The 14,967-nt window shown below is 35.2% G+C and overlaps 1 protein-coding gene across 2 annotated transcripts in view; it reads right to left on the bottom strand.

The window, feature by feature from the left end:
- LOC136032393 (sodium channel protein Nach-like) overlaps positions 1–14,967 on the bottom strand; it is a 107,461-nt gene that overhangs the window by 39,390 nt on the left and 53,104 nt on the right. For both annotated transcript variants that reach the window (XM_065712704.1, XM_065712703.1), the window contains exon 5: positions 12,067–12,126. In XM_065712704.1, the coding sequence (XP_065568776.1) occupies positions 12,067–12,126 (60 nt within the window). The remainder of the gene's footprint in view (positions 1–12,066; positions 12,127–14,967) is intronic.

A 14,967-nucleotide genomic window follows, 5' to 3' on the forward strand; every position in this document is an offset into this window, starting at 1 on the left:
GTCCTTTTTGAAAACGTGTTCTTTTAAAAAAAAGAACAAATGTATTTGTTATGCATAACTATAAAGCTGAATTTTCGGAACTTGGTTATTGTGAAAGGGTATATTTTCTAAAATGTTTATTTTGTTCCTTCAAAGTTCATATAAACAAAATTTTCTTTTTTTCTATAGATGCTCGGATTTTCCTCATGATGAATTCTGAGCCATATCAAGGTTTTTAGTTTTTTTTCTTTAAAATTTAGGAGATGTATTTACATATATTTAAAGTATAACAGTTCAAAATAGGGATGAAACCTTATAAATTGGGATTGAAAAAAGTTGTGAAGCTGAAAACAATTTTGTTATATTTCATTCAAGCAGAAGATATATTTGGCAAGGTTTCACTTTTATAACAAACATATGTTTAAAGGTCACCAAAGGTCACGGTCCTCTAGAAGTAGAAGGAGTGGGGGTAGGTATTTCAAAATACCTTCCCGGGACATACTTTAGCCTGTAGACCCATCCCTGAAGGTTTCATTTTTCTAACCTAACCCCTTTTCCGAGATAGCAAGAAGTCATTAAACTAGAATTTTACCTTTTTGGTAAATTACCTTTTGGCATGATTAGCAAAATATAATAAACTAGGTGTATTATCAGGTTTGATAATATACCTAGTAACACTTTGGTTCATTTAGTCAGTCAGTTAACAACCTCTTTTGATCCCACTTCAATTTTTACATGGCTGAGTCTTTATTATTATTATTATTTTGAAAGTTATCAGTTTTTGCCAGAAAGACTTTCACATCGCCTATTTTCGTCTATGCTATACATTAACCCATCTTTAGCCTGAAATCCGGGTCTGTTTTTAGCAGTCTTGATTTATATATATGGTTCAGAAGTAATCAGTGAAAACGATTTTTTGTTTCTTGAACCTGTCGTTATTGCATTTACAGCAGAGGCGCCATTTGGGGGGGGTCAGGGGTGGGCAAATGCACACCCCAGATTTTCCAGGGGGTCCAAGCTTTCACCACAAAGGGCCCTTTGCCGGCCATAATAATCCATTATGTCCAACATAATCCATTCTGTCCAATTGATTTGAAATTACTGCACACCTATTAACCAAAAAGCATAATTACTTGACGACCCTTGGGGTAATTATGCTATTTGCTATTAATTAGTGTAAACTTTGAAAGTAGGTTAGATACATAATAAATTCTTAATTTCCGTCAAATGCCCATTTCCTAGATGATTAGGAGACACGAAGTGATTTGGGGGGGGGGCAAGATGGAGTTCATGCCCACCCCAAGATTTGGTCCAAATGGCGCCTCTGATTTACAGTGTCTGTTTTGAACTGTTTCTTTGTTTTTCGTAAGTACCAGATAGCATTTTGTGTAGTAGGATCAGTTATATTTTCAAGCATGACAAGGAACCGCTTTCTTGGTCCTCATACAGTCCTAATCCCGTCTCTTTGGATTAATTTTAATATAATTTGAAGAAAAGCAGCTTTTCTAAAACAAGTAAAAAGCCACATTAAAAAATATGACAAGCAGAAATGAAGTCCCTAAATGATCCAACTTTAAACGAATAGGAAACACAAACGATGAATTGATAAAGCAATAATCAAATCAAAGACAAAATAACAAATGCTACTGCACATGGATAGTTTTTCTTAAATAAAAAAATTGAAAAGGAATAATCATTTATAACTTAAAAAAAATACAAATTATCACTAACAGGAGTAGGATTACTGCCTCAAAAATCTTATAAAACTTTATCGTCAATTGCGTTCTACTGACAACGAACTATATTTTGAGCAGTGTGCTTTTTATTTTGTCATGACATAAAAAATGACATCACAAGGCTAATTTGTATTTACAAACAATATTATTGCTACTCCTCTCCCGTATCAAACCCACTAAACAGTTGAGTGTCATTTGAGTTCCATTGAAAACGATCTATATTTTTGACAGTTGGAATTTTATTTGTCAGAACTTCAAAAAAATGAAATCACAGTAACTTCAGCAATTTTTATTTTTAAATGGTATAACTGTAAAAGAGAAAGTGCTTCAAATAAATTTTATAAATAATGTTTAAATGATGCTTTACCCTTTAGAAGGCTTATGGGATGGTAGTCCCCACTCCTGTTTGTTATGATTTCTGTTCGATTTGGATTTTATTTATTTATACACACTAGTACCTGTTATCCTTAGCAGATGTGATGATTTATCTAACTTCTGTTCATTTTGGTTTTATCAATAATATTGCGATATTTTCTAATCGTTTTAAGGTTGAATTTTCACAGAATGATGTTTCTGCTCGTCTTAGGTTTTAATATGGTTCTTTACTTTTCTTGAAAAACTACTTTTTCAAAAATATATCCTTTAAACTAATTTTGTTTGTTTTTATTTGATACTGTTTTACAGTTGGTTCAGTTGAAATTGCCAACTGAGAATATTTTGCAGGATAAATTTTTAAAAACATTTTGCTATTACAATTTTGGGTGAATGGAGACGGGCATAATTACTAATATGAACTAATATGAAAAGTTTTTTCGAAATCTAGCAGGATAACTATTGAGGGGATCAATTCACCCCCACCCACCTTGACACCACTGATATAAGGCATTTTTTAAATGAGATTTTGTTTGGTCGTCTTAAAAAACAGAAACATAGGACGTCTTGAATTAACATAACCAGACTGGTTTCCATAGATTTTTCATTCTCAATTAAGGCTGCCCTGGCACATATATTTTAATTGAGGTGTCTACATTGTCTGACACTTTAGAGTATGTATGACACATTAGAGTAGAAGATATAAATATATCTTCTGCTTGAATGAAATATAACAAAATTGTTTTCAGCTTCACAACTTTTTTCAATCCCAATTTATAAGGTTTCATCCCTATTTTGAACTGTTATACTTTAAATATATGTAAATACATCTCCTAAATTTTAAAGAAAAAAAACTAATCGTCGTAAGAAACGACAAAGAAAATAAATATTATTCAAAACTTTAATATTTGATTTGAAAGCTGTTGATGCAGCCTTGAACACCACTGAAATTACAAATATACTACTAGAACTAGACGCTTTGTTGAAATCTAATATCCACCCTGATAGATGTCCAGATTTCATAAATTTATTGCGATTTTTCCCCTTTCCTACAGAGATCGGATTAGGTATGTATCTTCAAATGTTCGAGCAAGACCCTAACTCTTATTTTCAATCAAACTTGGTTTTTGGCCGACAACCAATCCAGGTACACTATGGTGAGAAAAATTTTAGGGACTTTTTCAGCTTTAAATTCGGTAGCCACGATAGAATTACTTTATACAGTTTTCTTACGAACAGCCTTCGCAATTTGTTTTCGTCCTGAGTGATATGTGAACGCGGGATGATTAAGGAGAAAAGACAAGTTCCTCTGAGGCTAAAAAATTTGTATTACGTTACAAAAAAAATCTTTTTCTTGTAGCCATATATATAGTTAAAAACAAATCAAACTATCTTCCCCTCAACATTAAACTTCTTGGAAATCATTCAGAAGATGTGGGTATCAGTTTGAAATGTCCTATGTAAGAGTTCGGTGGAATTTTCCAAGCATATAAGGCTTAAACTCAGAACTACCCTTTATTCAAGTCTGGCTATGCTCCGACTCAAAGACTGTTGAAGGGAGAGGGGAAGAGGTTTTTCGGAATCTTGTCATTACGACAGAAACTGGAAGAGGCCTTAAACTCAACAACCAAACAACTCAACCACCATCAACTCGACCTCCAAACAACTCAACCACGCTGAAAATATCTACCACTTAATTTAACTACCATAAATTTCAACTAAATAAATTCAACTAAATCTTCTGAATTTATTTACTATTCGATCTGACCGCAAGCACTAGGGGACACACAAATACTGGAAAAGAATTTTGATATATTCCTTAGGTCAACAGTATTCTTCTTGGGGGAAATCTTCAAAAAGCTAACGAAAAAAACGGCTTTGTGGGTGATTTTACATTCAAAGCATATTTACCCTTGCTTATGAGCAATTGCATTCAGTTCTCTTATTTGGTATTCTTCATGAGGGTTAGTTTGAAGGTGTTTTGAGAGCCGTTGAGCAAGTGTTTTATATTTTGAAATTTTCTGACCCTTCTGTTGAGTAATCTGCTGAGGGGATCTCATATTGATCGGATAACCAGGGTGTCAATGCTCACCAGGCTTTGGTGATTGCTCAACAGTTCTGAATTGAAACATATCTGAATTATTTGGTGGTTGAATTATATGTGGTTGAGCTATGTGTTGGATGAGGTGATGGTATTTGAGTTGGATGGTGGTTGAATTTAAAGTAATTGATTCAAGTAGTTGTTGAATTCAGGATGGTTGAGCTGTTGGTGGTCGAGTCGATGGTGGTTGAGCTATATAGGGGTTGAAGGCTAGAGTGACTTACTCATTGTTTCTTTTTTTTGTTCAAATCAATCTGATCCAAGTTCTGTAGGGATATGGTAATTTTTTATCATTAGGAGATCTGCCATAAGGAACTTTCGGATTGTAACAATTATTGATGTGAAGTACAGGTAAATATCTTAGATGTGTCCTTTGAGAGCTCAAGCCCAATTTGACACTTAAAGCTTTTTCTCATCATAATGTACCTGGATTGGGTGTCGGCCAAAAGCCAAGTTTGATAGAAAATAAGAGTTAGGGTTTTGATCGAACATTTGAAGATACAGACCCAATCTAGTCTCTGTAGGAAAGAGAAAATATCGACATAAATTTTTGAAATCTAGACATCTACCAGGGTGGATATTAGATTTCAACAAAGCGTCTAGTTCTAGTTGTATATTTGTAATTTCAGTGGTGTTTAAGGCTATATCAACAGTTTTCAAATCAAATCTTAAAGTTTCGAGCAATATTAATTTTCTTTGCGGTTTTTTTATGACATCCACTCTAATGTGTCAGACCATATAGACACCTCAATTAAAATTACTAGGCTAGAGCAGCCTCAATTGAGATTGAAAAAATCTATGGAAACCAGTCTGGATGTGTTGATTCAAGAAGTCCTATTTTTCTGTTTTTTAAGACGACAAAACGAAACCTTATTTAATAGCTGCCCTATATCGGTGGTGTCAAGGGGTGGGGGTATTTGACCCCCTCAACCCTTAATCCTGCTAGATTTTGAAAAAAAAGTTTTTAGTATTTTCATTGAAAACTCTTTTTTGTATTTTCGCTCCAAAAAATGAAAAAAAACAATGAAATGTCCCTTCCTCCTATATTTTTTAAAGTTTTTTTTTGTCCTTGCCCCTCCCCTAATTCCTAGGAATTGACCTACCGGCCATTTGAATACAATTTTCTAAGCAAACAATTCCAAAGATATAACATAAAACTACTCTTTGGATAATATGGTGTATTAAGATACGTTTATATTCAAGGGTGCCCACATGGTGGGTCGTAATGAATTCAGCTCTATAGAAAGCCAAAAACTGTATATAGCTTTTCAGTTCATATTAATAATTATGCCCATCTCCATTCACCCAACATTTTTGGTCTATTCAAAACTTGTCTTTTAAATGGTAGCGGAAACCTTTTAAAGTGTGATGGTTATGATTTTGCTTACAGTAATAGAATATCAAGATCAAGTAGAGGTCTAGTATTTTCTGTTCAAAATGGGATCCCGTGGACAAATAAGAATAAGTCGGCTACTTTGAAAAAAAAAATGATTTTTGAAAGTCTGTCAATTGAGATTATGGTAAAAATGAAAAAAACAAACAAACAATGTACAAAGGGCTCATATGGCACTTGTGACGAGGTCGGAAGAGCCAAGAGCAAAGAACTCATATAGCATGAGCTCTAGCAAAATTCTAAGAATCAATAAATTGATTTAAAAGGAAAATCAGAGGCTCCATGCCCTTCGGGATTTAAAATAAGAGCTCTGAGACACGAAATCCCTCTAATTATAAAAATTTATTATGATCCAATCACCCATTCGTAAATTAAAAATACCTTTTTTTCTTATTTCTCCTCTCCCTTCAGCCCCCCAGATGGTCGAATCGGTGAAAACGACTGTTATCAAGTCAATTTGTGCAGGTGCCTGACACGCCTACCAATTTGCATCGTCCTAGCACGCCCAGAAGCACCGAACTCTCCAAAGCACTGGACCACAGAGCGGATCCAGTCCGGTTACGTCAATCACGTATCTAAGACGTGTGATTACCTTCCCACCAAGTTTTATCCCGATCCCTACATTCTAAGCGTTTTCCAAGATTTCCGGTTTCCCCCTTCAACTCCTCCCAATGTCACCAGATTTGGTCGGGATTTAAAATAAGTGTTGTGAAACATGAGTTCCTTCTAAATATAAAATTTCATTAAGACCCGGTAACCCGTTCGTTAGTTAAGAATAGCTCAATTTTTCTAATTTTTCCGAATTATCCCAATATAGTCCTTGTCATATACCAAATAATTCCTGCATGTCTTAAAATTTTAATGTTATTCTTTACTTTAATTTGAATCGACTTATTTTTTATTATTCAATAACTGTTACGCTTTAACAGCATACTAAGGCCACCCTAATTGTGAGGGAGGCTACTAATCTTTAAGACGGTTCTTTGAATCAAAGTTTTACTTGTGCACTGCAATGCTTTGAGAAAAAGAGCTCCTTCAGTGTATTTGCTTTTAAATAGAGTATAATTGTGCAAAACAATCAATCATCTCACCGAACCGACGGGAGATGTCTCAAAATTTATATAATCGAGTTGGTATTCAGAGTGGGCGAGTTTCTACTACATAATATAAGTATATTCCTAAAGCAGGAAGTTCTGTGAGAATCTAATGTTCTCCTATTATTGATTTATTACCATTGAAATCTCGGCGAAATAAGGTCCTTCCATCACTTGCCCACTTCTTCCACCTCAAACTCACGAAATCCGTTGCTGACACTGATGATTCCCCCCTTTTCATTTTTGTGCCGTTAGGCCTTTGAATGTAATCTTTTTTATATAGATACAGCTTTTTGTAAATAAGAATGGAACGATCCCTCTGCAATACCTACAATCAGGCTTAACAAAAATTAAGGGGACATTAAAGATTAATCTATACCATTACCCAAGGCTGTATCCACGGGGGATTAGGGGGGTTTGAACCCCCAGAAATGTTTGTCTGACTCTTAAAAACGTAACAAAAGTAAAAACATAAAAGTAAAATTATATTTTTGATGAATTTTGAAGTTTTTTCGTACCCCCTCCAAAAAATCCCTGATATATTGAATCCTCCCCCCATCTAAACTCTTAAGCCCCAACACTTGCAGAATAGCCCACCAGCCCCATTCCGTAAAAGATGATGCACAATTATGCATCGCTGTGCATAATTTTATTGAATATTAAGTGAATCAGTTTGGTTAAATGCAGTTTTAAAATAAATGTTTATGTTAACCGTTTATTTTGTTGACAAACCGTTAACTCTTCACAAACGAATGTACGAACTTGTAATATTACTGCCTCTGAAACTGGGAAGTTCCACATACAGGTTTCCGATAGTTTCATGTCGATTAGCTGTCTCATACTGGCAAATCGATCACAAGTTTGTTTTCTTTGCGGCAAAATTATAATTGTGTACCAGAAAATGGCAGAAAATACCATTTTGCAGTGGCACAATTTGTTGTGCTACTTAAAAACAGTACGGGAACTTTTAATTTCCGGTTAATAGAGATGTTTTCTGTTTTTTTAAGATTTTGATACAATCAACCCTGATGAAAAAAGACAAACATGTGTGATCTTCATTCTAAAAAAAGAGGCTAAATATCATATTTTCGTAAATTGGAGCGCCAACAACAAGTTTCTCTGATAAGCTGAAATTGATTGTGAAAGTCTCACCAAACTCACTTGTCTTCTTGAGGTTTCATCCTCTCCTTTTCTAAAGTCAAGTAAATAATATTAGTTTCGTAGAATTTGAAGGTCAGCTTTAAAAATGATGGATTTTGCATATAAGGATTCTCCCAAGGGTGGCAAAGGAGCAGCCTTCCCCCTAGACACCTTTGTTTCACATTGATTTCATTTATTTGTGCCTTAGGTAGAAGTGTTGTTCCATGTGCATACGTATTGAGCCCTTTTATAATGTTTTTTTTTTTATTCGCATTAAAAAGATCCCATTCCTAGTATTTGTTGTTTCACTGTATATTGTGGTAAACCCCTCTACAAAAAACAGAAACACCTCTCGTGAAAGCCGAGTTTATTCATTGCTTTAGTCACCCTCAGAGAGACTCTTGAGGGGCCGTTGCGTCAAATATGACAAATTCCTAATTTTAATTAAAAAAGGGTAGTTACTCTTGTTGGTTCTTGAATATGAGCGTTTGAGTAAATATAAACTGTTCTAATTTTTTTATGAAATAAATGAAATATCGAAGCATAGCCCAAAATCACTGGACACCTTTGTATTTTTAAACTCCTTCAGAGAAAATAGGATAATATCGAAATAGTTAGTTTTTTTGAAGCATTGTAAGCTTCCAGGTCCAGTGGAAATCGTCGTGACTATTCCGCCTGTCGTACCACCGACTCCCAGAGTTTTTTCCGACAATTATGATGGAAGATATATTAGCGTAATCCATACAATTGACAACAAAATAAAGTGTGAATTATTGGAAAGGTCTTGGAAACCTACGGAAGGATATTTGTTCCACTTTCTACGCACACAAAACATGGAAAGAAAAAACAGGGTCTGAGGGATTCCAACTGCATTGGCTTATATATTCCGACGTCAGAAAAGAAATTTTATGAGTATTTTATTCTGTTTATCACTGGCAATGTTGGGAGGTTCAAATAAATATGTTGCTCTACAAACGTTGGTAACAGAACCTTCAACCAAGTTTACAAAATTAATCAGGGAAGACAATTACATTGTAGCATATGAGGCTTCCGCATGCCACTTAGTGTTTTTGAAGCTGATAAGTCCTTTCTTAAGGCTTATAACAAGTCTGACAAAGCTATGTGTAACCAAATAAATGAACAGTATTTGAAACAAGTGAGTGAAAATAAAGTTAAACTAAAGCCTAAAGTAGAGTCTTGTGCTTTTCTATGACTGCATTATATTCCAACCAGAGTCACGAGAATGATGGCAATGTTTTCTGTAAAGACACATGCCTGTCAGAGTGAAACTTAGGAGAACTTCTGACTTATCTTGCAAAGAGCGAGTTCGATGAGCAAAAGGAGCATTTGATAACAACGGGCATGAATGCTATATATATAAATAAAACATACCAGAATCAACCGATAGAGTGTTGCGAGAAAGAGATTCTTGCAGTAACTTTATAGCGAGTGAAGAAAAAGAACTATTACAGTATTGTCAAACAGTTCGTGGTAACGAACTGTAGTAAGGAGCGACCCGGCTCAATAGTAACCAAAACTCTAAAAAATGGAATTTTGATACCAATAGCTACATCAAAAGAATCGCATTTTAATGCTGGTTTTAAATATATAAGTTTCATCAAGTTTAGTCTTACCCATCAAAAGTTACGAGCCTGAGAAAATTTGCGTTATTTTAGAAAATAAGGGGAAACACCCCCTAAAAGTCATAGAATCTTAACGAAAATCACACCATCAGATTCAGCGTATCAGAGAACCCTACTGTAGAAGTTTCGAGCTCCTATCTACAAAAATGTGGAATTTTGCATTTTTTGCCAGAAGGCAGATCACGGATGCGTGTTTATTTGTTTTTTTGTTTTTTGTTTTTTTTTTGTTTTTTTTCCCCAGGGGTGATCGTATCGACCCAGTTGTCCTAGAATTTTGCAAGAGGGCTCATTCTAACGGAAATGAAAAGTTCTAGTGCCCTTTTTAAGTGACCAAAAAAATTGGAGGGCACCTAGGCCCCCTCCCCTGCTAATTATTTTCCCAAAGTCAACGGATCAAAATTCTGAGATAGCCATTTTATTCAACGTAGTCGAAAGACCTTATAACTATGTCTTTGGGGACGACTTACTCCCCCACAGTCCCCGTGGGAGGGGCAACAACTTACAAACTTTGACCTGTGCTTACATATAGTAATGGTTATTGGGAAGTATACAGGCGTTTTCAGGAGGATTTTTTTGGTTTGGGGGAGGGGTTGAGAAGAGGGGGATATGTTGGGGGAACTTTCCTTCGAGAATTTGTAATGGGAGAAGAAAATTTCCATGAAGGGAGAGCAGGATTTACTAGCATTATTTAAAATAAAACAATTAAAAAATAAAAGTGAAAAAGCTTTTTCAGCTGGAAGTAAGGAACAGCAATAAAACTTAAAACAAACAGAAATTATTACCCATATGAGGGGCTCACCTCCTTCTTATACCTCGCTCTTTACGCTAAAGTATTTTCGGTAATTTCAACTACTTATTCTACGGCTTTTGTGATTCAGGGGGTCATTCTTTATGAATTGGGATAAAATTTAAGCTTTAGTGTAAAGAGCGAGGTACTGACGATGGGGCGAATCCCCTCATATATGTAATAAAAACATGAGAATACAAAAGTTCTTTACGTAAGCTAATTTATAAGTTACGTAAATCTTTTACCAAAAAAAGATTCGTAAAAAATTAAAAGTTCTTGTTGCCTTTTTAATTAACCAAAAAATCGGGGGGCAACTAGGCTTCGTCCCCCGCTCTTTTTTTCTCAAAATCGTTCGATCAAAATTATGAGAAAGCCATTGAGCCAAAAAAAAAATATGCAAATTTCGTTTTGATTATTCCTCTGCGGAGAGCCAAAATCAAAACATGCATTGATTCAAAAACGTTCAGAAATTAAATAAAAAAAACAAGTTTTTTCAACTGAAAGTAAAGAGTGACATCAAAACTTAAAACGCACAGAAATTACTTCGTATATGAAAGAGGCTGCTTCCTCATCAACGCCCCGCTCTTTACGCTAAAGTTTTTTACTGTTTTAGAAAGAAGAATTGAGAGAAAGAGTCAAACTTTAGCGTAAAGAGCGGGGCGTTGATGAGGAAGTAGCCTCTTTCATATACGAAGTAATTTCTGTGCGTTTTAAGTTTTGATGTCACTCCTTACTTTCAGTTGAAAAAACTTGTTTTTTTTATTTAATTCTCACAAGACACTTAACGAGTTTCATGCATGACAGCAAAGCTTATCTCTGCGCTACATCTATGAAAACCAAAGACACGGGAATTCCATCGGATTTTTAAATGTCTATGAGGATATATAAGAAATATCTACCCCGGACCAAGAACCAACTACTACTAGAACAATGATTGGTCAGTTACTTGTACAGCTATTAAATAAAGTGGACGTGAGTCATGTCAACTGTGTATCAATAAGCATTCAGGGTAGTGAAGTCCCTGGAAAATTTCCCCGGAAAATCTCAACATAAGGAATTTGGCAAAGAAAATGTAAGACAATTAAAAAGAGTTTTCTTAGAGTAACTCTGTCAAAACCCTCCAGTGTAACATTTCCCTTGTAATATTCACCCCCCGGGAATTCCCTGCCCCAAAAAATATTCTTCCCATAGAAATACACCCAAGCACAGCCCCCCCCCCCCCCAAAAAAAAAGTTTATACTTCCCGATAACAAATAATATCTATAAACGATCGACAAAGTTCACAATTTGCAGCCCTTCCCCCGGGGACTACGGGAGGTCATTTTATACCTGAAGACATACTTATTAGAATTTTCAACTATGCTGTACAAAATAGCTGTCTGAAAATTTTGATCGAGAGACTTTGGGAAAAATTAAGCGTGGGAGGGGGCCTAATTACCCTCTATTTTTTGGTCACTTAAAAAGGGCACTTTTAGATAGGAGCTTGAAACCTCTATAGCAGGGTTATCCGATACGCTGAATCTGATGGTGTGATTTTCAATAACATTTATGACTTTTAAGGTAGTGTTCTCCTTTTTTTTCGAAAATAAGTCAAATATTCTCAGGCTTGTAACTTTCAATGAGTAACACTAAACTTAATGAAACATGTATATTTGAAATCATCAAAAAAATCTGATTCTTTTGGTGTATCTATTGGTATAAAAATTCTGTTTTTGAGTTTTAGTTACTATTTAGCCAGGTCGCTCCATGAAATATTTGATATTTAATTTACTTTATTCTTCTTTTTTGTCGACAATTCCAAGAATGATTTTAGACACTTACCAATAACTTCAGCTAAGCAAGTGTATTCACTGAAGTTGCAAGGTAACATCTTGATGCTTGCTAAAAAAATAAAAAACAAATTAATTTCGTTAGTTAAAAATTTCATTAATAAATTTTCTGGCTTTAGACAAACAAGAATCATCGTCAAAAGAGGAAGGGGTGGTAACGTCTTTCCTTAATCTCCACGCTGAGTATCATTTGCACTTACTTTATAAAAGACCCATTATTAACAGTAACTTTTTTTCGCATTCGTATTTGTTTATTTAAATTGCTCTCGTAGCACTCAAAAATGAACCCAAGCATATGCTACTTCTATAATCACAAGAGAAATATGAAAAGCAAAAAAAGGTAACTTGTTAAACACTCTTACTAAATATGGTAGGAAGAAGTTTACAAATCTCTTCGTTCGGCATGTAACGGGTTGCAGTTTTTTTTAGTTTTTGTTTTAAATTGTTTTTCTTAGTAATTCTGCTGGTTCATACAAATAGTGGAAAAACAGATCGGCGCCTCTTTGTTTGCTAATAGTGTTTTCTTAAATTTCCCTGTTAAATCATGTCTTTGAGCAAAAAATCTGGGCAAGTTAATAAGCACTTTCGTAGCTGCTGAAACTAGTCTGAATATTATTATAATAGCACGTTTCTGAACGTCTTCTAGTTTTGCTGACATATAAGCGGTGTTTTTATTTTGAGGCCCCAAACGGAACTGCAATACTCGAAGATAGGCCTGATGCAGCTTTTATGCGCTATTAGGATATGGAGACTCATGAGTCCTTGCCTGCGCATATTTGTTAAACTCTGGATTTAGTAGTGACCTTTGCGTCTATTATTGTTTACCAGGTTAATCGAGCAATTGCCTGTAAATGTTACATCCAGAATTGCTGCAGAAGAAATAGTTAGAGACACCATTATGGGATTGTAATGTTCCTTTTGAGTGGATTGAACAGTAGAACTTCATTTTTGTTCATTTTCTTGTAGGTCATTTGATTACTACTGGGTCACAAAGTTCGTGAAGATAGTTGGGTCAAACTTTTACTTTCCTATCAGATTCTCCATTGTTTACTTGAGAAATGCAGCAAGGAATAAAAGAACAGCTAGTTTTGCTCCTTGGGGGTAGCCGCAGCTTATTCCTTACCACTTAAAGCAGAAAACTTTGAAAAAGAAAGGATAAACTGATTGCCGTGTCCCCTGTAGAACTTCTCTTACTAATAGTGGTATTGGATTTTTAGCTCACATCCCTTCCAGATTCGTTATTGTTGTCATGTGTTTGAAAAAGTCAAATGCTTTTCTTTATTCCGTCAAAAGTATAATAACAATACTATTAGAAGTGTCCAACGGCTTGACAATTAAATGGTACATTCATGCTAGATATACTGGCGTGCTATGGCCTCGTATATAATCATGTTAGTACAAAACTATCAAAGGTACAATTTGTTGCAACAGCGAGCAATAGATAAAACTACCAGCTACCTTCATTAAGTTGGAAGTTAACGACATAGGTCTCAGTTGATGACTGTGCTAGGGAAACATAACTTTTCGGTATGACACGGACATACGCACTTTTCAACATCTGTGGAAATAATTGTTCTGAAAAAAAACCTTTTTTATTACTGATGCGATTAGCTTGGCTAGCAAAGGTGAGTATTTTTTTCCGCAATTGAACGCGGAATTCACCTGGACATGACGCAGAGTTGTTACATAGCCATCTGATTGAATAGAAAACTGGCATTTTTGATACCACTACGATTTAATTCATGCTCCAGGTTGCTAGTGATGTCACTCATTTGTTTGTCACTTAGGGCTGGGTAACCAGACCAAATTTGAGAAAAAAAAATGTTAACTTCAGAGACGTTTTTATTAAGATAAATACTATCTGGGTTACTGGTTCGTACTTCAGTTCCTTCCTTTTTTCCTCTAGGCCGTTGTACTGCGTCATGCCACTTGTGCGATTCTTACCATAGGAGTGGGGCTGCTTTTTCGTGGGTAGCTTTTTTGGGAAGCTTAGAGGGCTGAGCCGACTTTATTTCTTATTTTTTTCGCATTTAGCATGTCTCCTGTGGCATGGAGTTCATAACATTCCTTGATCATTGCTTTATGTTAGTATTTAACCACAGCTTATTCGTTTCATAGGTCGTACGCTCTTCGTTTTGAAAAATGTATGGTACTTTTGCTTTAGAATCAAGTAAGACGTCTCAACTTTTTCCTCGATATTTGTTTTAGTACAGTCTGGATCAGAATCAAAGTCAGCGATTACATTTATAGTTTTGTGCAGGTGCTATATTTTACATACGATGCGTGAATTACTTGAACGACTTTATTTGCTCGCGTTGGCAATATTTGCTTACATTTAAAAGGTATATTTTAAATTAGCACAAACTGCTAGCAACAAATCAAACTCAATGATACATATAATTCCGATTCCATGAGCTAACAGAATGTCAGAGGCAACGCTCTAGCGTTGCCAATAGTAAAGAACCGTAAGGCTTCATTGTGTTGTTATTATTTACTATATTTTTTTTCCATAACCACTTCATATGGAAAGGCTGGTCATAAATGGCTCATTCGATAGGAAATTGTAAGTTCGGAAATCATTATTAGAAACCAACGGTGATTGAAGGGCAACATGCCCCCAACTCACCTCTTTTTTCGTAAATACAGTCGATAAAAAATTTGAGGTAGCTATTTTGTTCAAAATTGTCAAAGGGTCAAATAACTATGCCTCCAAGGTTGACGTAACCTCAGGCAAACCTGGCAGCAAGGGTTGTAAGTAATAAAATTTGCCCACTATTTGCATAAAAGGTTTTTATTGGTTAAAGGGGACGGTATCATCCCAGGTCTCTAAAAAAGGCCTGCAAACACAATAAAAAAGATTATGTGCCCGCTGATTGTCAAAAGGGCATACCAG

This window comes from Artemia franciscana, chromosome 10 (assembly GCF_032884065.1).
Source record: "Artemia franciscana chromosome 10, ASM3288406v1, whole genome shotgun sequence".
In the NCBI taxonomy this organism is placed as follows: Eukaryota; Metazoa; Arthropoda; class Branchiopoda; order Anostraca; family Artemiidae; genus Artemia; species Artemia franciscana.